This window comes from Ranitomeya imitator, chromosome 2 (assembly GCF_032444005.1).
Source record: "Ranitomeya imitator isolate aRanImi1 chromosome 2, aRanImi1.pri, whole genome shotgun sequence".
Classification (NCBI taxonomy): Eukaryota; Metazoa; Chordata; class Amphibia; order Anura; family Dendrobatidae; genus Ranitomeya; species Ranitomeya imitator.
Window position 1 is genome coordinate 307,543,960 of NC_091283.1, and position 24,703 is coordinate 307,568,662.

At 43.7% G+C, this 24,703-nt stretch overlaps 1 protein-coding gene across 1 annotated transcript in view; it reads right to left on the reverse strand.

Annotated features, from left to right (window-relative positions):
• Window positions 1-3,069: 3,069 nt before the first annotated feature.
• Window positions 3,070-24,703, reverse strand: part of LOC138666458 (uncharacterized) — a 31,487-nt gene continuing 9,853 nt past the window's right edge. Inside the window, exons 8-12 of the mRNA XM_069754682.1 lie at window positions 19,445-19,535; window positions 14,194-14,522; window positions 13,626-13,679; window positions 12,108-12,813; window positions 3,070-4,900 (exon numbers count right to left, since the gene is read on the reverse strand). Of these exons, the coding sequence (XP_069610783.1) occupies window positions 3,282-4,900; window positions 12,108-12,813; window positions 13,626-13,679; window positions 14,194-14,522; window positions 19,445-19,535 (2,799 nt within the window). The 3' untranslated portion in view covers window positions 3,070-3,281. The remainder of the gene's footprint in view (window positions 4,901-12,107; window positions 12,814-13,625; window positions 13,680-14,193; window positions 14,523-19,444; window positions 19,536-24,703) is intronic.

The window sequence follows — 24,703 nt, forward strand, 5'->3', positions numbered from 1 at the left end:
AATGTCTTCAGTCACATACAGAGGACCACACCTAATGGAACCCCTCATCAATCAGGGATTTATTCATCCCTTAGGCTGCCGTCACACTAGCAGTATTTGGTCAGTATTTTACATCAGTATTTGTAAGCCAAAACCAGGAGTGGGTGATAAATGCAGAAGTGGTACACATGTTTCTATTATACGTTTCCTCTATTTGTTCCACTCCTGGTTTTGGCTTACAAATACTGATGTAAAATACTGACCAAATACTGAGCGTGTGACGGCAGCCTTATACTCAATTACTCACCTCTCATTCAAAGGTTCTCAGACATACATACAAGGTTCACACAGCCTGCCTATTTTGCACTTTGGAATTAACACAACTTATAAAAAAAAAAAACTGCAGCAGTGTCCACTGACAGTCTGAAAGTACTTAACCCCTTTCTGACCTCAGACGGGATAGTACGTCCGAGGTCAGAAGCCCCTCTTTGATGTGGGCTCCGGCGGTGAGCCTGCATCAAAGCCGGGACATGTCAGCTGTTTTGAACAGCTGACATGTGCCCGTAATAGGCGCGGGCAGAATCGTATTAACTAGTTAAATGCCGCTGTGAAACGCATTTAACTACCGCATCCGGCTGGGCGGCCGGAAATGATGGCATCGCCGACCCCCGTCACATGATCAGAGGTCGGCGATGCTTCAGTATTGTAACCATAGAGGTCCTTGAGATTTCTATGGTTACAGATCGCCGGCAGCTGTGAGCGCCACCCTGTGGTCGGCGCTCACAGCACACCTGATTTTCTGCTACATAGCAGCGAACAGCAGATCGCTGCTATGTAGCAGAGCCGATCGTGCTGTGCCTGCTTCTAGCCTACCATGGAGGCTATTGAAGCATGGCAAAAGTAAAAAAAGTGAAAAAAGTGAAAAAAATAAAAAAAATATAAAAGTTTAAATCACCCCCCTTTCGACCCAATCGAAATAAAAAAATTAAAAAAAAATCAAACCTACACATATTTGGTATCGCCGCGTTCAGAATCTCCCGATCAATTAAAAAAAAAGCATTAACCTGATCGCTAAACAGCGTAGCGAGAAGAAAATTCGAAATGCCAGAATTAGGTTTTTTTTGGTTGCCGCGACACTGCATTAAAATGCAATAACGGGCGATCAAAAGAACGTATCTGCACCAAAATGCTATCCTTAAAAACACCAGCTCAGCATGCAAAAAATAAGCCCTCAACCGACCCCAGATCATGAAAAATGGAGACGCTACGAGTATCGGAAAATGGCGCAATTTTTTTATTTTTTTTTTTTAGCAAAGTTTGGACTTTTTTTTTTAACCACTTAGGTAAAAAATAACCTAGTCATGTTAGGTGTCTATGAACTCTTAATGACCTGGAGAATCATAATGTCAAGTCAGTTTTAGCATTTAGTGAACCTAGAAAAAAAGCCAAACAAAAAACAAGTGTGAAACTGCACTTTTTTTGCAATTTCACTGCACTTGGATTTTTTTTCCCTTTTTTTAGGACACGACATGCTAAAACCAATGATGTCGTTCAAAAGTACAACTCGTCCCGCAAAAAATAAGCCCTCACATGGCCAAATTGACGGAAAAATAAAAAAGTTATGGCTCTGGGAAGGAAGGGAGTGAAAAACCAACATGGAAAAACGAAAAATTCCAAGGTCACGACGGGGTTAAGGCCAACCAACAAAAATCACAGCCCTATATAAAATACAGCTTTTTGTAATGTACTGCCAATCCAAAATGACCAAAATAACACTGCACAGAGTCTATCCCAGCTCTGTACTAAACACTACACAACCAATTAGTATGTAGTATATTGACAAAAATTACAGATGACACTTATTATCTTATTACTCTATTATTCAACTCTCATATGTACATAAACAGATAAGACTCACTGGTGATGTAGGTTCTTTGAACCGTGTTCGCAGCCTTTACCCAGAGATCTGGGGAAATCCAGAAGAGATTGCAAATGCAAAACAAAATTGTAAGAATAAAATTTATCACCTTGCCGCAGCTGTGTTTTGCATGTCCAATCTCCCAGGAAGCTCCCACATACAGATTCTGAATAGCTGGTTATCACGGCCCCACGTTGGGTGCCAAAACAGTTGTAGCCGTTTGCGTTCTGACCCAATGTCAGACATGCCAGATCACCAGTGAGGCCAAATAAGGAGGTTACGCCCTTCATTTATAAGCGTTTGGAGAAAAAAAGGAAATCGCACACATTCTGTGAGCAATCACTTTTATCTGATGTAATGCAGCAAGAGGCAGTATTTTACACCATTTACAACAAATGTAACTCATTAACTCATGTAGCCCCCCTTTGCTACCCCGGGTCATGCTGACCTTTATTTCCCACGTACCCAGAACATGCTGTTTGCTGACTATTGGAAACATGTAAGATAAGTATAAAATCCTTGAATCGTAGACTAACAAACTACAGTGTCATAAGAACAAATTCTAAACACATTCTAGCAATAAAAGGCAAAACATTAACCCTTCTATATCAATGACAACTTTATTGCATTTTATGTACAACAATAACAATGATACCGTGTAACACTGAAAATATCTTTGTTCTACGGATGTCCCTTTGTAAAAACTATTGTCATTTTCTTAATAAAATGATCCAATAAAAAAAAAGTGTGTCACATAGTAAGTTCTAAAGTAATTTCCCTCTCTCATTCAATAATACGTCTGTTATATGTTTTTGTACAATTTGTCAATGACGTATATAGTTTGAGTTATTTTTATTGGTCAACAAAATACTATTTTCCAGTAATTAATTTTTCATACTCTGGGTATGATAAGGTCTTCTCCTCTGTGTGGGATTTTGATTTCTCATTCCTCGTGTTTGGTCCTGTAAAAATATAAACACTTCTATAAACCTCCCATGCTGGCACGGTCCCAGCAGTGTCCGCACTTGCATTTCGGTTGCTCAGGTTTTTATGTCATATGAGCCCCGCATCCAATTAGCACTGTCTTCACTGTTCTCACTTTCAGACAAATCGAACAATAAGAGGAAGTCAAAGAGAAGTCACAGCACTTGCTTCCTGTTCATGTTCAATACGTCTGAGGGTTGGGACAGTGAAGCAGGGGCTGATTGGCCACAGAGCTCGTGTGATGCAACAACCTCATATGAGCCCCAGGAAGGCGAGTGACGATACCACTGGAACAGCATCGGCACGGAAGATGAATAAGACTTATTTTAACAAGGCCAAACATGAAGACAACTCCTTTAAGAAAATACCATTTCCGCTTAAAACATTTCCCACATTAACATTAAAAAGGCTTCTCCCCTGTGTGGGTTCTCTGGTGGTGATCAAGAACCGATTTCCGGTTAAAACATTTCCCACATTCTGTACATGAAAAAGGCTTCTCCACTGTGTGAATTCTCTGGTGGTGATCAAGATGCTCTTTACGGGTAAAACATTTCCCACATTCTGAACAGGAAAAAGGCTTCTCTCCTGTGTGAATTCTCTGGTGCTTAAGCAAATCTGATTTCTGGCTAAAACATTTCCCACATTCTGAACAGGAAAAAGGCTTCTCCCCTGTGTGAGTTCTTTGGTGCTTAAGCAAATCTGATTTCTGGCTAAAACATTTCCCACATTCTGAACAGGAAAAAGGCTTCTCCCCTGTGTGAGTTCTTTGGTGCATAACAAGATATGATTTTCTGTTAAAACATTTCCCACATTCTGAACAGGAAAAAGGCTTCTCCCTTGTGTGAGTTCTTTGGTGCTTAAGCAAATCAGATTGATGGTTAAAACATTTCCCACATTCTGAACATGAAAAAGGCTTCTCCACGGTGTGAATTCTCTGGTGGAGATCAAGATGCTCTTTACGGGTAAAACATTTCCCACATTCTGAACATGAAAAAGGCTTCTCCCCTGTGTGGGTTTTCTGGTGGTTATAAAGATGCGCTTTCTGGTTAAAATATTTCCCACATTCTGAACAGGAAAAAGGTTTCTCCCCTGTGTGAGTTCTAAGGTGTATAACAAAATATGATTTCTGGTTAAAACATTTCCCACATTCTGAACAGGAAAAAGGTTTCTCCCCTGTGTGATTTTTTTGGTGTCTAACAAGATGCGATTTCTTGTTAAAACATTTCCCACATTCTGAACATGAAAAAGGCTTCTCCCCTGTGTGAATTCTCTGGTGCTTAAGCAAATCTGAATTCTGGTTAAAAAATGTCCCACATTCTGAACAGGAAAAAGGCTTCTCCCCTGTGTGAGTTCTTTGGTGTATAACAAGATGTGATTTCTGGTTAAAACATTTCCCACATTCTGAACAGGAAAAAGGTTTCTCCCCTGTGTGATTTCTTTGGTGTCTAACAAGATGTGATTTCTTGCTAAAACATTTCCCACAATCTGAACATGAAAAAGGCTTCTCTCCTGTGTGAATTCTCTGGTGCTTAAGCAAATCTGATTTCTGGCTAAAACATTTCCCACATTCTGAACAGGAAAAAGGCTTTTCTCCTGTGTGAATTCTCTGGTGCTTAAGCAAATCTGATTTCTGGCTAAAACATTTCCCACATTCTGAACAGGAAAAAGGCTTCTCCCCTGTGTGAGTTCTTTGGTGCTTAAGCAAATCTGATTTCCGGTTAAAACATTTCCCACATTTTGAACAAGAAAATCTGTTCTTTGGTGTGTGAATTGTTTGATGTGTAAGAACAGTTCGTTTTTTAACGCTTATTTTGTGACTTTGATTTTCCTCAGTAGTTGGTAATGAATCAGAAGGCAGGACCTGTTTCAAAGGATCAGATGACAGATCTTTGCTGTGAAGGGATGATGGTATATCTGGTGCAATGACATTCACTTCAATTGTATCCTGTGTGATCTCAAGATCATCTGATTTAAAAAATGAAGACGTCAGCTGCCCCTCTGATCTCCTGGTACAGTAATCTGCAAAGAATAAAACCAAATTATATTTTTCAATAAAATATCCTCAAATTTAATATTTTTTGAACATTTCTACTTAAACGGTCATTAAAAATGGCAAGTTATGTAAAATATTTGAATTATTCATTAAATAAATGACAGTTCACAATCTAATAGAACACCTCATGGCATGAACCAGTGGAACGTGGGGTTCAACTGTTTGTTCATTCTGCCTCCCAAATATATAATAAAAAGCCCCCAAACAATGTTATGTAGACAAAATAATACCAAAGAAAAGTTCTACTCATCTTACAAAAAAACAAGTGCCCACTCAGGTCCATGTGTCAATGGAAAAACAGGAGGTTTCTACATTATTAGTGGCTTGAAAAGCAACATTGCTTCCATAAACCAATCTAGCAAAATCCACTCTTCCAAAGTTAAATCTCCCCCTCGCTTCTGAGCCTTGCAGTGTGCCCAAACCACATTTGGCATCCATGTATCTGGCATTACTATAGGGAGAAGAACCCACTTAAATTATGGTGCATGTGTCATCTGGAGCACAACCTGGGCACTATGTGTTGGATAATAAAATGGTATATATTCAATTTTTAATCTCAAACATCCACTGCATGCAAATTATCGGAAAGTGGCTGTGGAGTCACAATTGTCACTACTCCTATAGATTAATTCACAGAGGGTTATACTGTCCAAAATGGAGTCACTTTATGGGAATTTCTACTGCTCTGGTTTCTTACATTTTGTCATATTAGGGCTTCTACAAATGCTGTATCCCATATTCTCTGGGATTTGCTCCTATGACGTCTGCCTATTCATTCTGTAGGTGGCGCTGGTATTGGAGGAGACATCAGAACCAGAAGCTCTGGGGGGGTGCAGACTGTCGAGCCACTAAATTTAAGGTGCCTGCAACCTGTGATACCATCCATTCCGGCAGGGGTTCCATCTAATCTGTCAGTTTAGGTGTGCACGCTGTCCAGCTAGAGTAATCTGCACACTACTTCAGCCAACTGGAAAGCATCGCACCCCACTAATGCTTAACCTTCGTCCGGCTGACTAGGTACAATTGTAACTATTCCGTTTTTTAAAATTACAATAACTTTTTTTTTCGAAAAGCCATAGAGGGCTGAAATTTCGTGTCATCTCTGCAGTTTTGGTCCAGAATATATTGGCCAAATAGCACAGTGGAGGTATATATGAAGGTACAATTGTACCTCTGCAGCCTGTTAACGTAAAATTATGCAGCCTGACGAAGGTTAAAGCATATTGTCGGAAGCTGCGAGATACAGGCTTGTTCTCCTCTGGTTCAGTCCTCTGTACTCAGCTCCAAGCTTGTGTATTTATTATTATGTATTGTATATAGTTGTCAGAAATCTGCATGAAATGCAATATCTGTTTCTATTTCAAAATATTAAAAAAAAAATTGAGTGGGCTCCCGCATAATTTTTATAACCAGCAGAGGAAAGCAGACAGCCAATATTAATATTCAGGTAAGGAGCCAATAGCCAAAGATTTGCAGGCTACGAGTATTCATATCAGCTCACAGCTGTTTGCTAAGGCTATGTGAACACGTTGCGGATCCGCAGCTGCGGGTCCGCAGCAGTTTTCCATGAGTTTATGCAGCGCCCCAGAGATCTGGTCGTTGCCGTAGTGTCGCTCTGCCACTAAGGGGAGTGATGATATGTCTGATGGCACTAAAGGAGTTCTACTGACCAGGTATCACCAAGCACACACTACACTTCACACTCCGGCCACTAGGGGGAGCAAAAGGCTTATTTATTGGGCCACTTCTCACATTGGTAAAACTAGGTGTCGGACAGGAAGTTAGGGGAACGAAGCCTGGGAGAGTTCCAGGGAGGATCTGTCAGACCTGGGAAATCTGGCAGGTACCTAGCGACAGGACAGATGGTTACGGGACCGCGCCTGCACTACCTTGCGGCGGTACCCTAAGAAAGAGACAAGAAAGGAAGGATATTGTGGAGCAGTGTAAACGAGATCAGCACAAAGGAGATCCAGTAGGAGTCGTGCCGAGAGAGAGAGGCAACATCTTACTGAGGCGCATAGTCGGTGGCCGGAGCACCGAGGAAGTAACAGTCTCCACGCATTACTTCAAACAGCGGCAGGACAGTTAGAGGTTGGCTGTCTACTATACAACACCTAAGAAGGACATAGGAGGCAACGTGGGAGAGGGGCGACACTAGGGTTCCAGAACACCTCCAGGCCTACCTGTCATAAAGGTGCGTCCTAGCCATATCATACCTGGGGGACGGAGAAGAGAAAAGATCTAAAACGGATGAGAACAGCAGTTGTGAGGACTATCTTGAATGCTGAGCAGGGAAGCACTACAACACACAGGCGCTAGTGGGTAGACACTGACTTTCACCTGCAAAGGGAACCCTGGATGTGCCTTCGGAACGGCCGGTCTCAGACAACCCTGGTGAAAGTGCCCCGGATTGAGGATCCTGAAACCTTCAGTAAAAGGTAAAGAAACTGAACCCTGTGTCCTCGTTATTCCTCACACTCCGCACCACCATCTTTATTGGACGCCCCTTAGCAGAGTCACGACCGGGTCCAGCCACCGTGTGTTGTGAATTCTGTTATCGAGCTCCCTCCTGTGGTCATGAATGGTACTTCGGCGAGTTCTGTCCATGGACTCCCTCTGGTGGCTGTGAGTGGAGCTGCTGCTTCTGAGGTTCCTTCCACAGGTGACGTGGTTTATTCCTTGGCTGGCTGCTCTATTTAACTCCACTCAGATCGTTACTCCATGACAGCTGTCAATGTTCTTGTACTGGTTCAGTTTGCTCTTGGATCTGTCGGGTGTCCTGTCTACTCCAGCAGAAGCTAAGTCCCTGCTAGTTTATTATTTGTTCTTTGTTTTCTTGTCCAGCTTTGCTATCATGATTTTGCTTTGCTAGCTGGAAGCTCTGAGATGCAGAGTGGCACCTCCGCACCGTGAGTCGGTGCGGAGGTCTTTTTGCACACTCTGCATGGTCTTTTGTAGTTTTTTGTGCTGACCGCAAAGTTACCTTTCCTATCCTCTGTCTGTTTAGTAAGTCTGGCCTCCCTTTGCTGAAACCGGTTTCATTTCTGTGTTTGTGACTTTCATCTTAACTCACAGTCAATATATGTGGGGGGGCTGCCTTTTTCTTTGGGGAATTTCTCTGAGGCAAGGTAGGCTTTATTTTCTATCTCTAGGGCTAGTTAGCTCTTAGGCTGTGAAGAGGCGTCTAGGGAGTGTCAGGAACACTCCACGGCTATTTCTAGTGTGTGTGATAGGATTAGGGGTTGCGGTCAGCAGAGCTCCCACTTCCCAGAGCTTGTCCTTTGTTGGTTTATCCATCAGGTCTTTTCGGGTGCACCTAACCACCAGGTCATAACACCGTGACAACCGCAGAACTGAAGAAGGGGGGACCGGTACCGAGTGACCTGTGGCCCTGTGTCTGGGGGCGCTCCATTTACAGTACCATGTAAACCTATGGAAAATCGCTGTGTCCATGCTGTGGAAAAAGACGCGCGGAAACGCAGCGGTTTACATTCCGCAGTATGTCAATTCTTTGTGCGGATTCCGCAGCGGTTTACACCTGCTCCATAAGAATGCGCAGGTGTAAAACCGCAGGTGGAATCCACACAAAATCCAAAGTAAATTCACAGGCAACACGCAGTGCCTTTTACCTGCGGATTTCTCAAATCCACTGTATAAAAATCCGCAGAGCTCAAAAGTACATGTGCACATACCCTTAGGCTTTACTGGCTAGTTTACAGGGAAGCCCCAGAAAAAAATTGACATGGGTTCCCCCTATAAAATCAAACCAGCAAAGGCTAGGCAGACAGCTGTGGGCTGATATTAATAGCCTGGGAAGGGGTTATGGATATTGGCATTCCCCCAGGCTAGAAACATCAGCTCTCAGCCGCCCCAGAAATGGCGCATCTTAGAGATGCGCCAATTCTGGCACTTAGCCTAGCTCTTCCCACTTGCCCTGTAGCGGTGGCAAGTGTAGTTAACATTTGTGGGGTTGATGTCACCTTTGTATTATCAGGTGACATCAAGCCCACAGGTTAGAAATGGAGAGGCATCTATAAGACATCTATCCATTAGTAACCATAGTGATATTGTATAAAACACAGACACCCAGAATAAAGTCCTTTATTTGAAATAATCACAGACTCCTTTATTGAATCAAAATTTACCATACTTAACGCCTAATCTCCGACTCCCTTGTCTCCTGCAAACTATCAAAAAATAATAAACCAACATATAATACTATCATGTCCACCGTAGTCCATTTAATATAGAGTGTCCCACGGCGATCTCACGTGTAGAACAGTCACATCAGGAAATGTGACTGCTCTACCCGGCCTCCGGCAATACACTGACAGGACGTAATGATTCCTGCAATGTATCACTGCGCTGCCGTGAGAGTTCACCAGCTCAGATGCTCTCACTTTCGGCACTACCGCTGTGTGAGAACGTTCCCACGCAGCTGCAGCGCCCCAGAGTCCTGGTCGTTGCAGTAATGTCACTCTGCCACTAAGGGGAGTGATGTTATGTCTGATTGCACTAAAGGAGTTCACCTGACCAGGTATCACAGTCACACATTACACTTCACACTCCGGCCACCAGGGGGAGCAAAAGGCACTATGTATTCCACTCCTCACACTCTGGTAAAACTGGGGGTTGGATAGGAAGTTAGGCAGAACGCAGCCTGGGAGAGCTCCATGGAGGACATGTCAGGGGTGGGTTCCTGGCAGGTACCTAGCAGAAGGACAGATTGCTACGGTGCCGCGCCTGCACTACCTTGCGGCGGCATCCTAAGGAAGGATACGAAGTGAAGGATATTGTGGAGAAGTGAGAAACGAAATCGCAGCACAAGGAGACACCAGTAGGAGTCGTGCCCCGAGAACGGCAACATCCTACTGAGGCAAGTAGCCGGTGGCCGGAACGCCGAGGAAGTAACAGATTTCAAGCATTACTTCAAACAGCGGCAGGACAGTTGATTAAAGGTTGGCTGTCTACCTTACATCACCTAAGCAGACATAGGGGGCAAACGTGGAGAGGGGCGTCTCTAAGGTCCCAGAATAGCTCTAAGCCTTCACGTCAAACAGGTGTGTCTTAGCCAGATATACTTGGGGGACGTAGAGAGAAAGAACGAATACGAAAGTTGTGAGGACTATCCCGAATGCTCAGCAGGGAAGAACTACAACATACAGGCGCTAGTTGGTAGGCACTGATTTCCACCTGCAAAGGGAACTCTGGATGTGCCTTTGGACCGGCCGGACTCAGCCAGCCCAGTTAGCAGTGCTCTGGATTGCGGATCCCGAAGTCTTCAGTAAAAAGGTAAAGAGACTGCAACCCTGTGTACTCGTTATTAACTGCGCCTCACATCATCGCCACCTACACTACTGGGACGCCCTGGGGATATACTTCACCTGTGGGAAGGTACACCATCTAGCTGCCATTCCATCACCCCAGCGGACCCCTAGGCAGTGTCTGTCTCCCTGACCGAATACCACAGGTGGCGTCATGAATACTTGACAAACTACATCACCCTTTTATTGGACGCCCCTTAGCAGGGTCACGGACCGGGTCCAGCCACCGTGACAACCCCAGCACCGAGACAGAGGACCGGTACCGAGCACCCCGCGGCCTTGTGTCTGGGGGCGCTCCACAGCTATGCCGTAAATGAGATCACCGGAGTTGATCAGCTGATTAACTCCAGTGAACTCTCACGGCAGCTCAGTGATACACTGTGGGAGCGATTACCTCCTGTCAAAAGACGCAGCCAGATGGGGGTAGTAGTCCCATCAGATGACGCCTGGGTATACACGTCGCATGAGTACACACACCCACATGCATATATTCTCCGCCCACACACAGACATTCTCTGCCCACACTTCCTCCTTCTGACATTATTTTCCTTTGACAATTTGCAGTTTTTTTGGCAGCAAATCTGCAGCAAATCCACAAACCTTTTTACACCTGTTTTTGCTGCAGATTTGACTGACTCAGTTGAAGTTAATGAGTCCAAAAAACTGCAGAAACGCAAAAAGAATTGACATGTTGCAGAAAATAAAGTACTGCAAATACGGACGGAAACCTACTGATAATGTGCAGAACACTTCAGGATTGTCATTGAATTACCTTACTTTAGTATTCCATTGCGTTTTTAGAGCATTTACACACGTAATAAAACGCTGCGAAAATGCGTATGCAGCTTAATAGTGCAAAGCTGACGTGTGATAAATTTAAATCTCAAGCATTTGAAGAAGGGAATGGAGACCCTTTTTAACCCCTTAACGACCAGAGGTATTTTTGGTTTTGCATTTTAATTTTTTGCTCCCCTGCTTCCCAGAGCCATAACTATTTTTTTGGTAAATATTGCCATGTGAGGACTATTTTTGTAGGTTGAGTTGTATTTTTGAATGAGCGCTTAATTTTAACATAACGCGTACTGGAAAACGGGGGAAAAAAATTCCAAGTGCGGTGAAATTGCAAAAAAGCCCAATCCCACAGTTGTTTTTGGTCTTGCTTTTTTACTATGTTTATTAAATACTAAAACTGACCCACCATTATGATTTTCCAGGTTATTACGAATTCATAGACACCAAACATGTCCTTTTCTTAATCTAAGTGGCGAAAAAAATTCCAAACTTTGTTAAAATAAATAAATTGCGCCATTTTCCGATACCCGTAGTGTGTCCATTTTTCGTGATCATGGGTTGAGTGAGGGCTTATTTTTTTGCACACCGAGCTGACGTTTTTAATTATACCATTTTAGTGCCAATACGATCTTTTGATCGCCTGTTATTGCATGTTAATGCAATGTCGTGGCGACCAAATAGTAGGAATTAGTCCTACCGATAAGTATGTTTCCAGGAGTCCATCATGACAGCACCACCAGGAGGTTGTCCTTATCCTTGATAGGGACAGGAAACACAGAAGAGGTTAAACAGCCCCTCCCCACCTCCACCCCTCAGTGATTTTTCCAAGTACCACACCAGGATGGATGCAACTCTATTTTATTGAAATTCCCTTCTACACATGTTTACATCACATATCAGAGAGGAACTCAAGGGAGGGTATATAAGGGGTGCTGTCATGATGGACTCCTGGAAACATACTTACCGATAGGACTAATTCCTACTTTCCAGGACGTCCCTCCTGACAGCACCACCAGGAGAAATACCAAATAACTCCTCATTTTTAGGGTGGGATTACAGCCTGGAGGACTTTCCTCCCAAATGTAGTCTTGATTTACAGTTATGTCTAACTTATGTCTACAAAAAGTATTTGACCTCGACCATGTCGCAGCTTTGCATATTTGGTCCATAGACGCCCCAGCGCTTTCTGCCCATGAGGTGGAGATTGCTCTCAACGAATGCACCCTGAGGCTTTCTGGAGGAGTTCTTCCTGCCGAGATATAGGCTGCCGTGATGGTAGATTTAATCCATCTTGCTAGAGTAGCTTTGGATGCTTTCTTGCCTTTGTTCTTTCCGGCCATCTGGATGAAGAGGTTAGAGTCAATCCTCCAGCCATCTGTGATCTCCAAGTAGTGTAAAATTATCCTTTTTACATCTAAAGCGTGAAGAAAATGATCTTTGTCATTACTGAAATTCTGGCAGAATGTAGGCAGAACAATTTCTTGACTTCTGTGGAAGTCTGAAACCACTTTAGGAAGGAACCCGGGATTTAGTTTAAGGATGATACAGTCATACTGGACCTTTAAGTATGGATGTTTAATAGAGAAAGATTGGATCTCACCAACACAACGCGCTGACGTTATTGCCACCAGGAAGAGAGCCTTAAATGTTACGACTCTCAGGTCTGCTTGAGCTAGTGGCTCATATGGTTCCTTAGAAAGTTCATTTAGCACTAGGTTTAGGTCCCAGGGAGGCACTGAACTGTGAATTGTAGGTCTAAGTCTCTGAATGGAGAAAACCCAAGAAGAAACACAGAGTACATGTCCCAAAATGTAAAAATACGTTTTTATTTATACCAATATATTAAAAATACAATAATACAGTCATAACATATACAGAGTACACAATAAGGGAAAACTGAGGATGGCACTGAAAGTGTTAAATGTTAATGTTTGCTTCTGCTTCTGTAATTTTTGGATTTCTTTTTTTGAATGACTCCTGCTTGTGATGTGGGAGGTACGCATGTTCCTGAACTGAGTCTAGGATTACCCCAAGAAATGATTTTCTTGTTTCGGGTTTGAGGCTTGACTTTTTGAAGTTTATTAGCCATCCTAGCTTTTCCAGGAGTGAAATCGTTGTTGATAAGTTCTCTTCCATCTGTTGTGGAGAGTCTGCTATGAGTAGGATGTCGTCCAGATAAGGGACAGTGAGTATCCCTTTTTCTGTCAAGAACGCCATCACTTCTGCCATGAGTTTGGTGAATATTCTGGGAGCAGACGAGATGCCGAATGGCAGACATGTGAACTGATAGTGTAGAATTTGACCCTGGTCTTTTATGGCGAATCTGAGATACTGTTGGTGTGAGGCGAAGATGGGAACCTGGTAATAGGCACTTTTTAGATCTAATGTGCTCATTACTGATCCTTTCTGGATCAGAGGTATTGCAGATTTGAGGGATTCCATTTTGAATCGCTTGTAAGCAACTGATCGATTTAAAGGTTTCAGGTTTATAATCGTACGGAATTCTCCACTCGGTTTTTTTTTTAATGGAGAATAGACTCGAATAGTGTCCTCTGAATCTCTTGGCATGGGGTACCGGAATGATGGCTTTTATCTGGATAAGTTCTTGAATATCCTTTAGAAGTCTCTGCTGAACCGATAAAGACTGGGTCTGAGTTAGGCAAAATCTTTTGGGAGGTGTTTGGCTGAACTCTATTTTGTACCCTCGTTCTATCAAACTTAGGATCCATGGGTTTTGAGTGATGTTTTGCCAACCCTGTAGGAAGTACTGAAGTCTTCCACCCACTAAGTTGGCGTCATTGTTTATTAGTTTTTGATTTTCGGTCCTGAAAGGTACCCCTGCCTCTACCACCTTTCGGGTAGCTCCATCTCCCGCCCTTCCCTTTCCCTCTATAGTCTTGCCTGGGATGGAATAGAGTCCTATGAAAGGACGGTGTGTTTTTCGGTTTTTCTTCAGGAAAACCCTTTTCCTTATCCGCTGCTTTTTCAAGCAATTCGTCCAATACTGGACCGAAGACATGAAGGCCAGAGAAGGGTATTGAACACAGTTTGTTTTTTGACTGTGTATCACCGGACCATGATCTGAGCCATAGAGCTCTTCTTGCTGCATTAGATAAAGCATTGCTTCTTGCAGCAAACCGCACTGACTCTGCCGAAACATCGGCCATAAGGTCTGTTGCTATCCTCAGGAGTGGTAAAGCCTTCAGGATATCATCTCTGGGAGTTTTATTGTTAATCTGGGTCTCTAGTTTTTCTACCCACATTGACATTGACCTGGCAACTGAGGTGGCCACAATATTGGTCTTCATGATAGCGGCTGAAGCTTCCCAGGCCTTTTTGAGGAGATCTTCAGATCTTTTGTCCATAGGATCTTTGAGACCCGAGGAATCCTCAAATGGGATGGCGGTCTTTTTTGAGACCTTGGCTACAGGTATATCCACTTTAGGAACGAATTCCCAGATTTTGGTCTCCTCTGGATCAAAGGGCAAACGATATTTGAAATCTCTTGGGACTATCAGTTTTTTCCCTACATCACCCTATTCTTCCAAGATCATTTCTTGAATATGGCGATTCACGGGAAACACTGCTTCTACGAGCTCTAAGCCCCCCAAACATCTCGTCTTGGACCGTAAGGGGTTCCGTGGCCTCCTCTACTCTCATGGTATTTCTGACGGCCTGTAGTAATGTCTGTGCTCAGAAGAAAATAGATATCTCTTCTTTTCCTCTTGGAGGATATTTGAAGAGCACTCTCCCTCCATGGAATCGGATACGGAGTAAGCTGAAAGCTCCCCTTCTTCTGAACTAAAATTCTGTTCCCACCTAGGTCTCTTAGGGCGGGGAGATTCGACTGGCATCAGCGCCGACACTGGACGGTATTTCCTCTCTGATCATAGTTTTTATACTATCCAGAAGGGAAGTCTGTTCTCCTTTAAGCAGTCCTGCCATACATTTATCATACACTTTCTTCTTATGCCCCTCTGGTAGCCTATTGGAGCATAGAGGGCATTTACTCGTCCTGCGCTCTTGGCCTGACGCTGGGCGCTTGGATGCCTCCTTATCCTTCAATAGAGACGGAGAAGCCCTATAGCTTGTGTTGTAAATGTGTTACAATCCCCCTATGTATAACTTACATGATCATGGGCGAGCTCTGAGGACAGGATCTCTGGACGATCCGCACCCTCCATCTCTCTAGGATCAGTGTGCAGTCAGATGTTCATGATTAAATAGGAACTCTTACCTGTCTTCAAATACTCTGATTCGTCCTCCTTCCGAGCTCAGCTGCCGGTGATCACTGCGGGTCTCTAACGCCCACTGCTGATGGGTGGGAATTTCAATCTTCAGCTGTATGATACAGCCCGAAGCCACTGGAAGTCAGCGCCATAGGTAATTGCAGCGTCCTCGAAGCAGCGCACTCATAGACGCGGTGCGCCCCGGTGACGCGGCGCGCCCACTGCGCACCGATCTGAGGCACTACCTGCAGGGCCAACCTGCCGCACTCCCTGGCGCGTGTTGGCAGGATCATCGCCGATATCCGGGTGCAGCAAAAGGTGCAGAGCCCTCTGAAGAGGGATGCACCGGAGTCGGCAGCACAGCTCAACCAGCGCTGAGCGACCTCCAGCGGTGTCAGCGCTATCATGCGGAGTCCTGCTCCGCCTGCTCAGAGCCCTCAGGAGAGGGATGAGGCCGCTCCGGGAGCCCTGCTCGACCGGTTACATGGAATCTTCAGCACGGTAAGCCGTACCAATACTCCTCTGCGTCTGTCCCTGATAGGGACAGGAAAAACACTGAGGGGTGGAGGTGGGGAGGGGCTATTTAACCTCTTCTGTGTTTCCTGTCCCTATCAAGGATAAGAAGGACAACCTCCTGGTGGTGCTGTCAGGAGGGACGTCCTGGAAAAAACGTAATTCTGGTGTTACGACTTTTTTTCCTCGCTATACCGTTTAGCAATCAGGTTACTTTTTAATATTGATATATCGGGTGATTCTGAACGTGGTGATACACATTTTGTATGTTTGATTTTTTATTGTTTTATTTTAAATAGGGCAAAAGGGGGGTGGTTTCAACATATTTTTTAATTTTTTTTTTTTTTTTTTTTTACACTTTTGACATGCTTTAATAGTCTCCATTGAAGACTAGAAGCTGCCATGAAGCGATCGGCTGAGCTACATACAAGCGATGATCAGATCACCTGGATGTAGAAGAATTACTGACTTGATATGAGCACCCACTATGTGGCGGCGCTCACAGCAAGCCAGCAGTGACAACCATAGAGGTCTACAGGAGACCTCTGGTTGTCATGCCAACCCATCGGTGACCCGTGATCACGTGACAGGGGTCACCGATGGGCGGATTTCTGGCGTGATTGCCAGAAGAGCATGTTAAATGCTGCTGTCAGCATTTGGCAGCGGCATTTAACGTGTTAATAGCAGGGGGTGGATCGCGATTCTATCCGCGGCTGTTCCTTGCACATGTCAGCTGTTCAAAACAGCTGACATGCGCCGGGAAAGATGTGCGCTTACCGCCGGAACCCACATCAAAGGGAAGGTATCAGTCATCGGCGTACATTTACACCCGATGTAGGAAAGGACTAACACAAAGTTACAGACTCAGATAACAGGCAGGGCGATCCCATACAATCAAACTATCATACAGATGAACAGGTAAAAATAGACAGTTTTTTATTGCATGATACATCCCCAACAACAACGTATGTATGAGGGGATAGCTCCAACACTAAACCAGAGTTGCACTCATTTATGGTGGACCACTGGAGCCATTATGAGTCCTGTCCAGAATAGTAGAGAAAGTATTAGCACCCCATTTCAGTAGAGATTGTGCATTAATCAGAATTCCTGAGGATTGAAAGCATAATGTAATATATGACGTGGAGTGAATCCATGAAACCAGGGCTCGAGCCATGCCAACACATCTCCTGCAGGTGTGAATAAATGTATATTACAGCCATCAGCCATGCACAGCTTAGAGATATATCATGGCACAGGTGTAATGTATTTTATGTAGTTTATCACAATCCTCCTTGAAGTTATTTGGTTTTAAAAGAAATTGAAAATTCAGTATAAAGGGAAACTCTGTTCTAGTACAGAAATTCACACTTTGCCTCACTGCACATTTAATGTTGTTGATCATAAAAGTGAAGTTTGGCCAGAAAGACTGGACCTGGTCTTGTAGGGACCATATGAGCACATTCAGCAGCACAGAAGGAAGAGAAGGTAGATTCAGCCAATAAGATATCAGGGTACTAGGAAGCCAACAGCATCAATACCCTCCGCTTTCCCTTACATGCCCATCATAGTATTTTTCTTCAAGTGACTTTATAACTTGTCAGCTCATTCTACTTACGCTGTCATTTGGCTTTGCAGTTTACAGACCTGGGAAAGTTACGGTCAGCATCTCCTAATTTCAGGGAGTAGGTGGATCCTCCAGGCTACATGTGTTAGGGATGGCGGAACGCACCGAGTAAATACTGAGATAGAATAGGTGCGTTCGCAGCCCAGGGTCCACTGTGCAGGAGTGGAACCTGCTGCTAGTAAATGGCAGCACTATATGGCGGCAATACGCCTGAATAGACACGGGTTCCATCACCCGGTCTGTACATGAGCGAACTCTTACTACAGAGTCACAGGGATTAAAGAAGACGCTGTACCTTGTTAACCTCACAGGGAATCAAAGCTCACTAACGGAGCATGTAGCTTACAGTGGTCGTACAGTCAGCAACAGCACTCAAACAACTCACTCTCCGAAGGTGTCGGAATTCTATTGGCTATACGCTAGCCCTGAATTCATACACACAAACTCCTCTCCGGAGGTGCCAGAATTCTAACGGCTAAGGCTACTTTCACACTTCCGTCTTTTTGCCTCCGTCGCAATCAGTCGTTATGGCAAAAAAACGGATCCTGCAAATGTGCCCGCAGGATGCGTTTTTTTGCCATACACTTTAATGGACGACGGATTGCAACGGATGGCCACACGTCGCATCCATCGTGCGACGGACGAATCATGTTTTAGTGGTCCGCCGTGACAAAAAAGTTCAATGTAACTTTTTTTGTCCGTCGGTTCCGCCATTTCCGACCGCGCATGCGCAGCCGGAACTCAGCCCCCTCCTCCCCACTCATCACAATGGGTAGCGGATGCATTGTAAAACTGTTGTTCTAAACGTATGTCAAGCTGACGGTTTGAGACGGCCCTGTACCGACGGAAGTGTGAAAGTAGCCTTACAGCAGACCCTGAGCTGACAGACCACGAGGTAGCTAAACTCATACACACATGAACATAGGTTGATACCAGGACCTTCCTAGTGGTCCAATTGTGAAGGAACAAATTATGAAAGATTCTCCATTTTGTGCTTTGACTCCATTTTCTTGTTGGTTAAAGATAAATTCTGTTATTTAATTAGGTAAAAGGTTACAGCTGCCATGAAGTAACTTTATCTTGTTTTTCACAAGCCTGTTATTCAACTATTCTATGGTTCATAATTGGTATAAAGACCTTGAGTGTTCTAACTCGAGCCAGATAAGAGACTCAGGGGTGTATTGCTGTACAAGACTGAGGCATCTGTTAGTATGTCTTTTATGCCAAGAAAACATGACCATATCTGTAGTTTCCGTTTTTTCTGTATCCTCATGGGTTAAGTTTTCCTGCATTCTAATAGGTTAAGAACTGTGAGCGTGTTCTTATGCTGATTGGTTGAAGTATAACTTCTAGGACTATGAAAATTCATACACAATAAACGAGATCCAGAGATCTGCTCGATCCCCCATACAGAGGCACACGTCTCCGTCTGGTCATTTTCAGTTGCCGGCAACGCCCTGTAAATTAATTTGGAAATCACTGAGTCAACCGTGAAGGATCAATTTAGATCCTCCCTCAACACAATAGGAACTGCTTCAGGACCGGAGCACGTGACCCCTGACCTCCAATGAGAGGTCATCCATTGGGCATGCTCAGTAGAGGAAAAGCAGGACTTAGTCCTAGGAGCATCTGCTCGCCGCAGAACAGTGCTGGTTACAATGGCTGAGCCAGGAAGATAAGCAGTAACCAAGCGCAAAGTATCTGCCTGAGCCAGACGCTGGGACAGATGTCTCCGCTGAGCAGGCTCCACTGCAGCTGAAGAAGAATGGGAGACTGCAGTGGAGGTGGCTCGAGATTCCTGCTGTGCAGTGGCGGGAACTCGACACCTAACAATATGTTCTATAGAAAAGGGCTTTTAATACCCAAAGTCATTTGAACAGTTTTGGATAGAGGAGAATGTTATGGTCTAGAGGCAAAATGGTGATCACATGATTGTGATCCAGCCAGACTACACCACCGATAAAGCAGCCATAGCCGGTGACAGAAGAATCTGTGACTTCCCTGCATTTAGTGGTTACTACTCACCTGGGTAGGCATATGAAGGAATCTTCTCTTTACACCTCTCATCATCCCTCACAAATGACTCTGTAGTATTAATATGGATCAGATCTTCACCCTAAAACAAATATTGTCACAGACAGATGGAGTTACATCTATGATCAGCTCTAATCCTACCATCTCCACCGTTCTCATTACACAAGTATAAATTGGATTACTTACCGGTAATTGTATTTTATGGAGTCCACGACAGTATCCACTGAGAGAGGGGATCCGCCCCCAGGAACAGGAAACCTACAGATAAAAAGGGGCAGTCCCCCTCACCTCCTCGGTTGCATTACAGAGTACAAGAGGAACCGCCAAGAAAACATTAGAACATCTTCAAAAACCACACGATATGTATAAACATATACCTCAATATATACTACCATCACCCGGAGTGAATTACATACACATCTCTATTATATGCTACTAAGGGAGGGAAGTGAGTGGGTGCTGTCATGGACTCCATAAAATACAATTACCGGTAAGTAATCAGTTTATCCTCACCATGACAGTACCCACTGAGAGTCTTTCAGAGAACCATCATCTGGGAGGGACCACCATATTGAGGACAGATCTCCCGAAAAGCAAATCAGAAGATGACAAATCGAGTCACTAGTGGTTGTAAAAGGTAGATGTGAAGACCATGTTGCAGCATTACATATCAGATCAATCGAGACATCTGACTTCTCAGCCAAGGAGGATGCTATAGCCTGTGTCGAATGTGCCCTTATTCCATCCGGAGGACCTTTACCCTTTGCTGAATAGGCCAGACAGATTGTATCTGTGATCCAACGTGATAAAGTGCTCCTTGTGACTCCAAACCCCTTCCTGTGGCCCTGAAAAGACACAAAGCCCTACTCTGGCCTCCAGGGATGAGTGTTGCCTATATAATGTAAGATAGCTCTGACATCTAAGGTGTGGAATCTCTCTTACTCAGCAGGAGAAGGGTTATCAAAAAAGGAGGGAAGAAAAATCCCCTGACTTCTAGGAAACCTGGAATGCAGCTAAGGCATATAGTAGAATTGTCCGTGTCTAAATCCCCTGGATCACTAATAGAATAAGCTATGGAGGATATCCCCTATATAAAACATAACCTTTAACCCCTTAAGCCCCGAGGGTGGTTTGCACGTTAATGACCGGGCCAATTTTTACAATTCTGACCACTGTCCCTTTATGAGGTTATAACTCTGGAACGCTTCAACGGATCTTGGCGATTCTGACATTGTTTTCTCGTGACATATTGTACTTCATTTTAGTAGTAACATTTATTCGATATAACTTGCGTTTATTTGTGAAAAAAACGGAAATTTGGCGAAAATTTAGAAAGTTTCGCAATTTTCCAACTTTAAATTTTTATGCCCTTAAATCACAGAGATATCTCACGCAAAATACTTAATAAGTAACATTTCCCACATGTCTACTTTACATCAGCACAATTTTGGAACCAAAATTTTTTTTTGTTAGGGAGTTATAAGGGTTAAAAGTTGACCAGCAATTTCTCATTTTTACAACACCATTTTTTTTTAGGGACCACATCTCATTTGATGTCATTTTGAGGGGTCTATATGATAGAAAATACCCAAGTGTGAGACCATTCTAAAAACTGCACCCCTCAAGGTGCTCAAAACCACATTCAAGAAGTTTATTAACCCTTCAGGGGTTTCACAGGAATTTTTGGAATGTTTAAATAAGAATGAATATTTAACTTTTTTTCACACAAAATTTATTTCAGCTCCAATTTGTTTTATTTTACCAAGGGTAACAGGATAAAATGGATGCCAAACATTGTTGTACAATCTGTACTGAGTACGCTGATAGCCCATATGTGGGAGTAAACCACTGTTTGGGCGCATGGCAGAGCTCGGAAGGGAAGGAGCGCCATTTGACTTTTAAATGCAAAATTGACAGGAATTGAGATGGGACACCATGTTGCGTTTGGAGAGCCACTGATGTGCCTAAACATTGAAACCCCCCCACAAGTGACACCATTTTGGAAAGTAGACACCCTAAGGAACTTATCTAGATGTGTGGTGACCACTTTGACCCACCAATTGCTTCACAGAAGTTTATAATGCAGAGCCGTAAAAATAAAAAATCATATTTTTTCACAAAAATGATCTTTTCGCCCCCAATTTTTTATTTTCCCAAGAGTAAGAGAAGAAATTGGACCTCAAAAATTGTTGGCCAATTTGTCCTGAGTACGCTGATACCCCATATATGGGTGTAAACCATTGTTTGGGCGTATGGCAGAGCTCGGAAGGGAAGGAGCGCCATTTGACTTTTCAATGCAAAATTGACTGGAATTGAGATGGGACGCCATGTTGCGTTTGGAGAGCCCCTGATGTGCCTAAACATTGGAACCCCTCACAAGTGACACCATTTTGAAAAGTAGACCCCTTAAGGAACTTATCTAGATGTGTGGTGAGCACTTTGACCCAACAAGTGCTTCACAGAAGTTTATAATGCAGAGCCGTAAAAATAAAAAATCTTATTTTTTCACAAAAATGATCTTTTCGCCCCCAATTTTTTATTTTCCCAAGGGTAAGAGAAGAAATTAGACCACAAAAGTTGTTGTGCAATTTGTCCTGAGTGCGACGATACCCCATATGTGGGGGTAAACCACTTTTTGGGTGCATAGCAGAGCTCGGAAGGGAAGGAGCGCCGTTTGACTTTTCAATGCAAAATTGACTGGAATTAAGTTGGGACGCCATGTTGGTTTGGAGAGCCCCTGATGTGCCTAAACATTAAAACCCCCCACAAGTGACACCATTTTGGAAACTAGACCCCATAAGGAACTTATCTAGATGTGTTTTGAGAGCTTTGAACCCCCAAATGTTTCACTACAGTTTATAACGCAGAGCCGTTAAAATAATTTTTTTTTTTTTTTCGCAAAAATTATTTTTTAGCCCCCAGTTTTGTATTTTCACAAGGGTAACATAATAAATTGGACCCCAAAAGTTGTTGTCCAATTTGTCCTGAGTACGCTGATACCCCATATGTGGGGGGGAACCACTGTTTGGGCGCATGGCAGAGCTCGGAAGGGAAGGAGCGCCATTTGGAATGCAGACTTAGATGGATTGGTCTGCAGGCGTCACGTTGCATTTGCAGAGCCCCTGATGTACCCAAACAGTAGAAACCACCCACAAGTGACCCCATATTAGAAACTAGACCTCCCAAGGAACTTATCTAGATGTGTTGTGAGAACTTTGAACCCCTAAGTGTTTCACTACAGTTTATAACGCAGAGCCGTGAAAATAAAAATTCTTTTTTTTTTTCACAAAAATGATTTTTTAGCCCCCAGCTTTGTATTTTTACAAGGGTAACAGAATAAATTGGACCCCAAAAGTTGTTGTTCAATTTGTCCTGAGTACGCTGATACCCCGTATGTGGGGGGGAACCACTGTTTGGGCGCATGGCAGAGCTCGGAAGGGAAGGAGCGCCATTTGGAATGCAGACTTAGATGGATTGGTCTGCAGGCGTCACGTTGCATTTGCAGAGCCCCTGATGTACCCAAACAGTACAAACCCCCCACAAGTGACCCCATATTGAAACTAGACCTCCCATGGAACTTATCTAGATGTGTTGTGAAAACTTTGAACCCCCAAGTGTTTCACTACAGTTTACAACGCAGAGCCGTGAAAATAAAAAATCCTTTTTTTTCCCACAAAAATGATTTTTAGCCCCCCAAATTTTTATTTTCCCAAGGATAACAAGAGAACTTGGACCCAAAAAGTTGTTGTCCAATTTGTCTCGAGTACGATGATACCCCATATGTTGGGGTAAACCCCTGTTTGGGCGCACGGGAGAGCTCGGAAGTGAAGGAGCACTGTTTTACTTTTTCAATGCAGAATTGGCTGGAATTGAGATCGGACGCCATGTCGCGTTTGGAGAGCCCCTGATGTGTCTAAACAGTGGAAACCCCCAATTATAACTGAAACCCTAATCCAAACGCACCCCTAACCCTAATCCCAACTGTAACCCTAACCACACACCTAACCCTGACACACCCCTAATTCTAATCCCAACCCTAATCCCAACCGTAAATGTAATACAATCCCTAACCCTAACCCTAGCCCTAACCCTAGCCCTAACCCTAACCCTAATGGGAAAATGGAAATAAATACATTTTTTTTAATTTTATTATTTTTCCCTAAGGCTAGGTTCACATTGCATTAGGGAAATCCGTTTAGCACTAGCGGATTGCGCTAACGCAATGTCTTTTTAGGTGTCGTGTTTAGTGGTCGCGTTAACGTCCCCGCTCTGGAAGATCGGGGATCGGACCTCGGGCGCGCCGCGGACGCTGCAAGCAGCGTCTGAGGCGCGCCACAAAAGAACGGCACCTTGCTAGCGCGAGCCGAAAATGGCACGCTCTAGCGATGCTCTACACCCGAAAATCACATTGCTGTCAATGGTTGTGCTAACGGACCCGTTGCACGGCGTTAATTGTGACATTTTCGCCGTGCAACGCTGTCCGTTAGCGTTAACCCATTAACGCAATGTGAACCTAGCCTAACTAAGGGGGTGATGAAGGGGGGTTTGATTTACTTTTATAGCGAGTTTTTTATATCGGATTTTTATGATTGGCAGCCGTCACACACTAAAAGACGCTTTTTATAGCAAAAAAGTTTTTGCGTCTCCACATTTTGAGACCTATAATTTTTCCATATTTTGGTCCACAGAGTCATGTGAGGTCTTGTTTTTTGCGGGACGAGTTGACGTTTTTATCGGTTACATTTTCGGACATGTGACAGTTTTTGATCGCTTTTTATTCCGATTTTTTGTGAGGCAGAATGACCAAAAACCAGCTATTCATGAATTTCTTTTGGGGGAGGCGTTTATACCGTTCCGCGTTTGGTAAAATTGATGAAGCAGTTTTATTCTTCGGGTCAGTACGATTACAGCGATACCTCATTTATATCATTTTTTTTATGTTTTGGCGCTTTTATACGATAAAAGCTATTTTATAGAAAAAATAATTATTTTGGCATCGCTTTATTCTCAGGACTATAACTTTTTTATTTTTTTGGTTATGATGCTATATGGCGGCTCGTTTTTTGCGGGACAAGATGACGTTTTCAGAGGTACCATGGTTATTTATATCCGTCTTTTTGATCGCGTGTTATTCCACTTTTTGTTCAGCGTTATGATAATAAAGCGTTGTTTTTTGGCTCGTTTTTTTTTTTTTTTTCTTACGGTGTTCACTGAAGGGGTTAACTAGTGGGCCAGTTTTATAGGTCGGGT